The sequence below is a fragment of the Artemia franciscana genome, chromosome 9 (assembly GCF_032884065.1).
Source record: "Artemia franciscana chromosome 9, ASM3288406v1, whole genome shotgun sequence".
Lineage (NCBI taxonomy): Eukaryota > Metazoa > Arthropoda > Branchiopoda > Anostraca > Artemiidae > Artemia > Artemia franciscana.
In genome coordinates, this window is record NC_088871.1 from 23,319,153 (window position 1) to 23,331,321 (window position 12,169).

At 34.1% G+C, this 12,169-nt stretch overlaps 1 protein-coding gene across 5 annotated transcripts in view; it reads right to left on the reverse strand.

Annotated features, from left to right (window-relative positions):
- Positions 1–10,291: 10,291 nt before the first annotated feature.
- The window catches only part of LOC136031164 (glutamate-gated chloride channel-like), a 200,839-nt gene continuing 198,961 nt past the window's right edge, over positions 10,292–12,169 (reverse strand). For all 5 annotated transcript variants that reach the window (XM_065710509.1, XM_065710505.1, XM_065710507.1 and 2 more), the window contains one exon: positions 10,292–10,941. In XM_065710509.1, coding sequence (XP_065566581.1) covers positions 10,813–10,941 — 129 coding nt within the window. In that variant the 3' untranslated portion in view covers positions 10,292–10,812. The remainder of the gene's footprint in view (positions 10,942–12,169) is intronic.

Consider the following 12,169-nt stretch of genomic DNA (forward strand, 5'->3'; position numbering starts at 1 on the left):
ATTCCAACTTAAAGTGAACAAAAACTGACAAGAGTTGGAGTAGATTTAATAATAACACCCCTTTAACCTTGTAAGGGCCAGGTTTCAAATATTTTAGAAGTGATTCGTATCTGGACTAATATCTCTTTTCTTTTGTTACAATAACAACACCACACCAACAAAAATGTTTACCCAGGGCAAGTCAAGGTTGAAAAACCAGAGAGATGCAACTTATTCCTTTCCCTCACTCTCAACCCCTCTAATTTGCTCGAGCATAACTTAGACATCTATGGGTTCATTGCTTTTCTAAAAGATTCTTTTCGTATTATATTTTTTGGTTTCTGCTCGTTTGTTTGAACTAATCCATTACAAGGACATTTACAAAAAATAGTACAATATGTTGAGGGAGGTCATGAACCAATACAACCTTATTTTTTCTCATTTTTTTTATAAAATTGAGGTTCCCTTAGTCCTGAAATTTTAATTTTTAAGACTAAACTGCCTGAAATTTAAAGCCAATCAATGTAAAAGCAATCCGATTTTTTTGCACTAAGAATCAATTTAACTACATTTTCCTTTAAAAATTATTTTCCTTACTAGGATCCCTTTTTTCATTTTGTTTTTATTCTGAAAATTTCGCGTTGTTCGCAGAAAAACAACGTTTGGTCTATTTTTGGGTTTCTAGAGTCATTTCAGCTCAAATTATTTTTGGCAAAATATTTTACCTTGTTTTTTTTCTCTCTAATTTACTTACCGTGCTTACACGCACAGTAAACTGATCGGAGACATAAGAAATTCGGTGTCAGATTAATAAAGCAAATTATTTGTATAGTTTTTGCCATTCATTGATATTTCCTTGTATCTCTCTAAATGCCTTTAAAAATGCTTCTAAATGCCCCTGTTTTCTGAATGCAAAAGAGTTTTTGCATGATTTCCAGTTCGGATTCCGAGCGAATCAGTACATAGCATGCATACGTAACCCTCATAGACTTCATTCATTTGGTAAGAGACTCTGGTCTTATATGGCGGCTTTATTTTTGGATTTTCGTAGAGCTTTTCATTCTTTGACCCTTTAGGTTCTTCTTTGGAGACTATTGCATTTTGGTATAAGATCAAATGCTTTGTATTGGTCTGAATTAAATCTTTCTGGTAGACTTATTTCAATTGGTCAACTTTTCCGGAACCCGTCTGAAGTTGAATATGGCATCTTTCAGGGATCTATCCTTGGCTCTGTTTTATTTCTCATTTATGTTAATGATCTGAATTCGGCAATCAAGAATACTAAGCCTCCAGTATGCAGCAAGCTCTGTCATCCAGATATTCCTATGTATTTTAATGCTGCATCTAATGAAGATTGTTTTTGCTGATGATGCCACTCTTAGGACCCTTGGGAAGACGAAATGTGATATCCGATGTAATATTCGAGAGAGTAATTTCATGGTTTGGTGCTAATTTCTTGGCCTTGAATGTGGCCAAGTCGCATTTTCTTATTTTTTCTCGAATTGGTAGAATGTTCCCTCAGCCTACACACCTTCAAGTGTGACAAGGCTCCTTGTGTAGACCAGAGAATCGGATGATCAGGTTTCTTTGTAAATTGCTTGATGAGAATCTTTTGTTTAGATACCATTAGGGTTAAAGCCCCACAGAATTTGGGTATCATTCGAAAACTCTGACACACCTTTCCTGGATATGTTTCATGTTTCCCCATTGTATGGATATCTACTTTATCTTCTACACTGCAATTACTTTCTGTCATGTATAATAAAGCATGGCGACTGGCTATGGACACAAAACATTTCTTATAAAAACTGCTCCTAACCCTACAGTATGTTTACATTCTTTAGTGTGCTTCCTTTGCCTTTCATCAGCTTCGTGGTAATCTTCTAATATATCTTCAGAAGATTCCTGAGTTTATTTCTGATTCGGCTCCATGTAGTCTTCATTCTTCACATAATATCTGCATTACTTCTACCCCTACTGTAGGGTCAGATTTGAATCCCCTCGTTTATTGTCAACAGATTTGTATTCTCTACTTTCGTCTATGCAGAGATGCCACTCATTTGGGATTTTTAAAAAGATTCCTAAAGACCATTAACTTAAAAACAAGACAGAGTAGTTTTTTGTTTTATTTTTTCCTCGGTGGATTTGATGTCCCCTGAGTGTTTAATTCATGATATATGGTGGTCTTCTCTGCGCTTTAACTCCCAAGCCTCATGTATGGTCTCTTTTTAATTTTGTATGTTGTCTGGTGATTGATTTTTTTATTTATTTTTTCGTTGCTTAAATTGTATTTTTTCCTCTTGAAAAAAGTATGTGATTCCAAAATGTATTTACTGGTGATAATCTGAACTCAGATAAACTATAACTTTGTCCCCAATGCTTTGTCCCGTTTGTTCAGTTATTTGGGGACGACTTTTAATTGGTGGCCAAATATAGGCAGGACCTTCAATACTGTCCCTATACCTAGATTAGCATTTTTTTGCTAATCTAGGCTATTGCCTAAATGTATTAAGGTCAGTTGTTATGGATGTTTAGTAGTTATAAAAATTAAGATATAGAGCAGAGGTTTAGTATAAGAAGTGAGTTGCTTAGTGTAGTTTAAGATTCTGTTTACTTGGGATGTAGGTTTACTTTGTATGGCAGGTGGGAAGGACAAATTGATTCGTTTGCTAGCAAACATTCTAAGGCTACGTCTTGACATAGGCCTGAGAACTTAGGCTTCAGAAAAAAAAAAGTTCCAAACCAAGACAGTTTCCGTTATGTTTGATTTAGCAGAGGTATGAGGTATGCAGAAGACTAAAAGGAACAACCGATTACAGCCAATTAATTTTAAGTGTTGGGAGTGTTGGGTTTGCTACTGTTAAGAGTGGGAGGTTATGGTGGATACTTAAATATTGAGAAAAGATTAAAAATCTTACTCGAATCAGCGTAATAAGGAGTGTATCTGAGGTGATGCTAGTAGACAACAGAAAAAGTTTCTGATCCAAAAAGGTCGATGCAACTATCGTTAAATGGGACGTTATCGAGTATTGGAATTAGGTGAATGTATAAGTTTGGAAGTTAGGGAAGTTGAAAAAATGTGAAGGATTGTCTAGGAGGGTGAAACATTCAGTGGTGGATCCGAAGGCATTCTCTATTTCCGTTAGCCTGTATGGGCTGCTAAGGAGACCTATGGGAAGGAAATTTGCTGTAAAGTGGAAATGAGTAGGAGAGATGTGAAATAGGTAATTTAAAATCCTGGTAATATTGTGTGTTTTGTGAAAGGAGAGGATGTATAAGAAATTGTACGACTAAAATGGTCCTTAACAGTATCCTATGTGAGGAGAAGAGAAATATTTTGTTCATTTTATGGGTACATGCAAGAAATTAGTAGATATGAGGAGGAATATGCTTTCACCACCTTGTGGAGGAGTTGAACAGCCTGGTGAGATTTTAGAAAGAAGAAAAATTGATGATTTTAAGAAGTTGGGTAAGTTTGTCGATGTGGGCATGGCAAAAAGAGAAAAAATTTTGATAAGAGAGTTTAAGATTAGTAAGGTTATCGTTTAAGGTTAGTGATGTTATAAGTTGTTTGGCTCTTACTTTTCTCTGATATGTATAAGTATGGGTGACATTGTGAATGATGTTATTTATGAGTGTGTAGAATTGAGTGAGCTAAGAAATGAAGTGTATGGAAAGTGTAGATTTGACTAGAAATGGCTGGTGAATGTACTGAGAGACGAATGTCTAGTAAGTGTTGAAGATTTAGGACAATTTCTTAAGTTGGTGAAGGCGAACTAAGCAGACTTTTTTTTTTTTTTTTTTTCTTTGGTTTGCTATACAATGCTTATGTTATGTTTGTGTAACATAAATTATTTAAAAGTAACTTTTTGCGCAATTTTAGCACAATTTTTAGGCTTTTAGCTCAATAAAATTTACTGACTTACTTATTTTTGTTGCTGATAAACTGTCCTCTTGGTCTTCCTTAGACAAAATTTAAAAACTGCTTGGTTTTCTCATTCAATATTCTGTCTAAGTTAAAAATGGGTCCCCTAAGCGGTTAATTTATACCTTTAGCCGTGTCTGGGACATTGAAGACACGCCCTTTAGTTAATAGGAATACATTTGATAATTTTTTATATAGTTGGACATCCCCCTCAACACTCCATGAAAGTTTCCACTTAATATCATTAGCTAGTCATAAACAATGCAGATGCATTTTTTTTTTAATTTATGATTTTGTAAAAAAAAACTGAATTTAGCTATGCTTCAATAGTTTTAAATATACCCATCTCTCTCTCTCTCTCTCTCTCTCACTCTTCTTCTCTTCGCATCATCTTTTTTATAGAGTGGTGTAGTTAGGTTTTCCTAAAACCGTTTTCTTTTACTTCCCCTTTTTCAATAGTAATAGTCATAATCTTCAGTGGCTTATTTCTAGCCTCAAATCCCTCTTTTATGAAACTTATTTACCACACCATCAGCACCTGGAGCCTCATTAATTTTTTAATTCCTTAAGTATTGTCGCTAATTCTTTCTCAAAAACAAATAATTTTTCACATCCAAAGTATAACAAACTTTTTCATTTTCCTCTGTACCTTTTCCTGCAACTTTGTCTCGGTTTATCATTTTCTCAAAATTTTCTGCCCATCTCTCTTTAACTCTTTCCTTATCATTAATTTTGGCCTAATTCCTATCTTTAACTGGAACAAGTAAGTATTGACCACTCCCTTTCAATTTATTAAAATGCCAGTACAATATCTTACTGTATGCCAAGCTGCATCTTCCAGGTCCTCAGCAAATTTTACCCACTACACACCTCCTTAATTAGAATTTTCATACTTTCTTCACTTTTTATTACATTCCTTTTGTTTTCACATGATCTATCACTCAGGTAATTCTTGTACAAGCCCTTTCTCCTCTTTATTAAACATAAAGCTTTTTCACTAATATTTCTAGCCACCGTCTTAACTTTCTTTCCTAAGACGTCATCATCAACTTCTCAAATTGTTTTTCTAAAATTATTCCGATCATCTTCTACATCGTTAAATTTTCAACTCTCTAGTTTAGAATTCAACTCTTCCTGAAAGTTTCTCTGTAATTCTCATCCTGTAGTTTAACCAGATCATAACTTCCTGGGAGATAGTTGCCTTTCTGAAATTACAGCCTTAAATTAACCCTAGACACTACTAGATATATATCTTTACTTTTAACGTCAACAACATCACTTCTATATACCATTGTATTGATCCTGCCAGTCTTTGGTAATCAATAAGGTTTGCTGTCTTGCCATCATATGAATACCACGTCAACTTATGAGCTATTGCACGACCCAACACTCTATTCGTTATAAATAGGTTATACCTACAAAATTGCTGAAGTGTGTGGCCATATGTAATCTCAAAGATTTCACAAACGATTCCATTGAAGAATACATATTGTGTCAACGTTTAAAATTTACATAAACTTTTTTATTATATCACTATCGCCAAAAAAAAAAAATATTCGATTGTATTTACGCTGTTCGATTGCAATAGAAGAAAAGAAAGTCGGACAAAATTGTAGTGACTTTTGTTTACTTTCTCATGCAGGACGTATTAGCACATTCAAGGATAATACTGGCAAATAATTTTATTTTAAAATTGTTGGACGAAATTTTTTCTCTTTTGTTTTAATTATTTTGACAATTAAGCCCTCCTCCCACCCTGGTGCAAATAGCACGATAAAAATATAGACGGCCACGCTATGCACAACATTTATGTTTTGTCTCATCTTTTTACGCACGTGTTAATTTGCTTGAGATACTTTTTCTTTTTAATCAATACCCCTCACCCTTTTTATGTTTTCCCATTGATGAAGAATTATTTGTTTGAAATACTTTTGATATATTTGCACAAAAAGGCTCGTGTTCTTTTTTCATAGATTAGTATAAAAACTTTATTTATAAGACAGGTTTTCCAAAGAAAAGTAAAGAGAACCAATAAGCCAGGAAGGAGCCAAAATGAAGCCAAATAACCATCCAAGTATAAAAATATCACAAATCACCGTCAAATGATTGTGGATTGTCAGTGAAATTGGCATGTATTGACATTTCTTCGTTAAGGTTTTATTAGTTTTTCATTCATGAAAGTAAGAAGGGTGAAACATTTCAAGCGTTTTTTGTTTTCAGTAAAGCCCAAATTGTGCCTATGTCTTGAAAAGGCTTAGGGGGTTATCAGCCCTACTCATGCTAATTCTTGATCGCTTTGCTATTTATTGTAATTTCTTTTTGTTATGAGTTTCATTTATTTATTGATAGTGATTTGCGGTAGTTTTGCGCTTGGAAGATTATTTGCCTTTATTTTGCTTATTCTTGGGTTAATTGAGCTCTTTACTTTTCTTTTAAAAACTTCCCTTGTGGGAAAAGCTTTTTAAGTTAATTTCTTTACGTTTTTACTGATATAATCTATGTCATGGGAATAAATATTGTACATCTTTCCAATTTTTTTCTATAAGAGTCCATGTTTTTTTGTGTGTTGAAGAAACATTTTCAGCAATTTTTAATAGTGACATAAACACTATTTTATAATTTAATTTTATGACTTTTGAAGTTGACCTGAAAAATAAAACTTAATATCATTTTCAAAAGATTCTATCTATGCTTTTTGACAACCTGGACATACTTAAACTCTTTTTTATTTATTTAAATTGTAAGAACAGAAGCAGTAATAGTACTATCCCCAAATGTTTTAACTTAATACCCCTAGTCGTTCTCGATGTATTGCTGAGATTTCTTATTGGTAACTACTTAACACTATGCCTTTTGATTTATTTTTAGAGCAACATTTAATTTTAAAGTATAATGAGCCACTTTCATAATTGTAAGGGTTGGCAAAATGGCTGTTTCAAAATTTTGACTAGACACGCTTGGAAAATAAATGGGCTTGAGAGTAAGGCTGTTTGCCTCCAATCTGTTGTTATTCGTGAAAAGGGCACCAGAAACTGGCGCTGTAACTTGTCTGTAAGGGGGATGAATTTCCCCTTGATACATCTAGTAAAACATTTTAAAAAGGTAAAAACAAAGTAAACATATTTTAAATTTTGTTTTCAGTAAAGTGCAAATTGTATTCTTATCTTGAGAAGGCATGGGGGTTGTAAGCCCTGCTCATTTTAATTTTGGCTCGTTTTGAGTTTCACTTGGTTATTTATTGTATGGTATAAATAAACAAAATACGTTTAAAAATTTTCAACTTTTCTAACTTTAATAAATTAAAAACTACAAAACCGTGAAGGAATGTATATCAGTATATGCATACTAAACTGACAATCCACAGCCATTTTTGCGAGTAAAGTGCCATTAATGGTCCAGCCTTAAGAAGCCATGGCGTTTGTAAGAGACATGATTTCCAGACCTTTTAACTACAAAGAACCAAATGGTTATATGAAGATCTTGATTTGGTTTGTTTTGGGAATTAATGGGCGTTGGGGGGATTATTGCTCTTCAATCATTTTTGACAAATAAAAAGGGCATTAGCTATTTCAATTTCCAATCGAATGGGCCTTTCTCGAACTTTCTACGACAGCAAATTGCCATCTCAAAATTTCTATCAGATGCATTATGGTAAAATACGAAGTTTGGAGGGGTGGGGGTTATGCACCCTCTGACCGTTCTGAATCTTAAAAAGGGCACTAGAACTTCTGATAACCAAGCCAACGAGCCTCTTACGAAGTTTATACGATCGCCCCTTGTATGTATATACCTTAACTGCATACAGGGCATAACTTATCTTGCCCTAAAGGCTAATAGAACGTGGGGTTGTCATCTTCAAAGACATAATTTCCAGTCCCTTCATTTACGTTGAATAAAATCACCGTCTAAAATTTTGATTGGACGTGTTTGGGGAAATGGTGGGCGAGGGAGGGAGATTAGTTGCCCTTCAATCACTTTCGAATATTAAAATGGGCACTGGTCCTATTAATTTCTAATTGAATGAGCTGTTTTTGAAGTTCCTATGACATTAAATGGCCATCTCAAAATTTCTATCAGATGAATTTCGGTAAAATACGAGTTGTGGTTAGGGGTATCCATCCTCTGAGTCTTAAAAATGGCACTGGAACTTCTGATTCCAAATCTATTGAGCCCCTTCCGAAGTTTAATCGATCACCCTTTCTATATATACCTTATATTGTCCCAGGGCATTACGCAAAACTTTTGCCCTGAGGGCAGTGAGGGGTTGTCATCCTCAAAGACATAATTTCTCTACATTTCAATTATGTTGTTAAAATATTTTGATTGAATGTGTTTGGCGAAATGATGGTTCTAGGGGGGGGGGGTTATTTGCCCGCCAATCCCTTTCAACTATTATTGTTTTTCCTCCTCGACACCCCGCTCCTTACGCTAAAGTTTTTTATTGTTTTAAAAAGTAGAGTTACGAGAAAGAATCAAACTTTAGCGCAAGGAGCGGGGTGTCGAGGAGGAAAAGCCCCTTTCATATACGGAGTAATTTCTGTTCGTTTTAAGTTTTAATGTCGCTCCTTACTTTCATTTAAAAAAACTTGTTTTTTTTATTTATTTTCTGAAAGTTTTTGAATTAATACATGTCTGATTTTGGCTCTCCGTACATAAATTATTAAAATGAAATTTGCATATTAATTATTTTTTTGGCTAAATGGCTTTCTCTTAGTTTTGATCAGACGATTTTGAGAAATAAGGGGTGGGGAAGGAGGTCTAGTTGCCCTCCAATTTTTCGGTTACTTAAAAAGGCAACTAGATCTTTTATTTTTAACGAACGTTTTTATTAGTAAAAAAAAATACGTAACTTAAGAATTAACTTACGTAACAAACTTTTATATTCTTATATTTTTGATTATATATATGAGGGGGTTGGTCCCCTCGTTAATACCCCGCTCTTCACACTAAATTTGTTTTATCCCAATTCTTTATGAATGACCCCTGAATCAGAAAGGCCGTAGAATAAATAGTTGAAATTATTTAAAAAAAATTTAGCATAAAGAGTGAAGTGTTTATCTCCTCCTAAATACCTCGCTCTTTATGCTTAAGTATTTTTAGAACCCCTCATATGCGTAATAATCTCTGTTCCTTTTTAAGTTTTAATGCTTCTCCTTACTTTCAATTGAAAAAACTTTTTCATGTTTATATTTTCATTGTTTTTTTTATAGTAATGCTAGAAAGTCCTGCGCCCTTTTCATTGAATTTCTCTTCCCCCATGAAATATTCCTCCAAGGAAAGATCCTCCCATATACCCCCCTCCCCTGAACCCCGCACCCAAACCAAAAAAATCCCCCTGATAAGGTCGTTACACTTCCCAGTAACCATTACTGTATGTAAACATTGGTTAAAGTTTGTAACTTGCAGCCCCTCCCCCAGGGACTGTGGGGGGTAAGTCATCCCCAAAGACATAGTTATTATGGTTTTCGACTATGCGGAACAAAATGGCTATCTCAAAATTTTGATCAGTTGACTTTGGAAAAAAAATGAGCGTGGGAGGGGGCCTAGGTGCCCTCCAATTTTTTTGGTCACTTAAAAAGGGCACTAGAACTTTTCATTTCCGTTAGACTGAGCCCTCTTGCAACACTCTAGGACCACTTGGTCGATACGATGACCCCTGGGAAAAAAAAAACAAAAACAAAAAAACAAATAAACACGCACCCGTGATTTGTCTTCTGGCAAAAAATACAAAATTCCACATTTTTGTAGATTGGACCTTGAAATTTTTGCTATAGGGTTCTCTGATACGCTGAATGCGATGGTGTAATTTTCGTTAAGATCCTACGACTTTTAGGGGGTGTTACCCCCTATTTTCCAAAATAAGGCAAATTTTCTCAGGCTCGTAACTTTTGATGACAAAGACTAAATTTGATGAAACTTATATATTTGAAATCAGCATAAAAATCCGATTCTTTTGATATATCTTTTAGCATCGAAAATCCGTTTTTTAGAGTTTCGTTTACTATTGAGCCGGGTCGCTCCTTACTACAGTTCGTTACCACGAACTGTTTGAAACTACCCTAAGCGGATAGGGGTAAATTCGTCCAAACTTCAAAGAAATGAATAGTACATAGAAATTATTCAAAACTAACAGAGAGGTTCTTTGATTTCAATTTTGAAGATTGAAATTCCCATACGGAGATGTAACTGATATTACAGAGGATCAGCATTTTATAGAAAACATCAAAGAATATTTTTGGGACACTCAAAGTACGAGGAGAAACACATCTTTTGAGAATCACTATGCTTGTGTTGAATATTTTAGAAATTTCCATCAATCACCCAAGATAAACCTGGTGAGAGAAAACTTATCCCTGCTTTTTTTATATATGCCTAAGGAATTGTAAATTCATTCATTACTTAATTTAATGGTGAAACAAATGTGTAAAATACCATACTAAATGGTACAAAAAAGAGCAAAGAAAAGAAACCTGAATATCCCTAAAGAGACACAGAAATTCAAAAATGTAATTAGTACATAATTTTCAAAAAACCATGCAATTATCTAATAGCTGCTATAGACACACACTCAGAAAATAACTAATCAAATAAAAGTCATATCTTCACAAACGTCAGCCAAGTTATCCCATTTACAATGACAAATTTTCACTTGAAATTACTGTTTCCTCGTTTACAGAAAACCACTATCAAACCTTGATTTGTGAGAAAGGTTTATACATGTCAGCCAAATCTATTTTCACCATTGGTAATTAGACAATAGTTTGTTTTTACACTCCAAAATAGCAACCAATATTTCTACATGAGTATGGCACAGTCTTTGCTGTCACTTCCACAGTTTAGCATTGTATGAATGCATGTAGATGGCAGTGTAGTACAACGTCAAGCTTCTCAGTTATAACATATCTTCTTTAGACAAAGGCTTTAAACTGGATGAAGAAGAAGATAAGAAAAATAGCAAAGCAAAGAGGGAAGACTCTACGGCTGATGATATCAATTTTTTTCGCTATACTGATTGGATGAGGGGGCTCACGTTGGCACTGGAATAAAGAGATTTTATCAATACATGAATAAATCAAAATACAGCAGACCTGACTAATTATTATTCGTAAAAAAAAAACATTTTCTGAGGTTTGCAAACATTCTGAAAACGAGCATTCTATTTTTCAGGCTTTTCAACACTGTTGATAAATTGCTCCAAGCTATTGCTAATATCAAAAACCTAATAATTACATGTATTCTAGATGTATGTTTAGCGTGCTCACAAGGAGTTTTTGTAATAAGACACTATAAATCTGTATGCTTTACTTTTTCCATATTGATGAGAGTAAGTAAGATAAAATACCTGCGAAGTTGACATTTCATTCAAAAGTGTAATAGGGCATCATACATCCTAACATTATATTAACATAAGTTCTTTAAGGAGATAGTAAATCCTTAAAATGATGATAAAATATTAAGATTAATGATAACATCAGGCTTCAGAAAGGAAAATAACATTCAGTTTCTTGCATATATTTGTCCTACCTGAACAATTTCACCCAACCATATTGAAAAAAATAAATTGAATGGAATAGTATATAGAAGTGAGGTGCTAATCCAATTGTTATTGCTACTCCTGTTTTTTACATTAATTATTGCATTGCATCTTTTTTTCGTTTCTTAAATACACACAAGAAACCTTACAAAAAGATCTTTGCATAAATTGGGTGACAACACTGAAAAGGTCAACAAAAGTTTTTATTTTTATCTGGCATTGAATATAGGTTTTACTTTTGACCCCTCTTAAGCTTTCCCAAAGTTGATTCAATAATAGAAATTAATAGCAGACGCAGTGATGAAATAAGCAACTGAATAATAATAACCTCCTTGGTCTTTCCACAACTACACGGACTGTTGTGTAAAGGAGGAAGATCAGTAATAAAACTAAAAATCGAGTACATGACTGTCTTGTTCGTGCCGTCAGCCGATGCAAACAGAAAATATGACCAAAAAAAGTGGCAAAAAGTCAGGCTCTGAATTCGTTCAGCCACAAGTGCATAAGGCACATAATTGAACTGAATTGACATGATCAACTCCCAAAAGAAATTAAAAACAATATCTTGGACAGTAATTTGGCATTTTAACCATCCTTTGTCAACACCCTCTCTGCTGGTTTGCCAAGGCCTGTTGTAGGTCTAATAACCCTTATTTTTCTACGACACTTCGTTGAAACCAAAACTACCCATCACCCCAGTTATCATTGAATATAAAATTCGTATTTTCTTT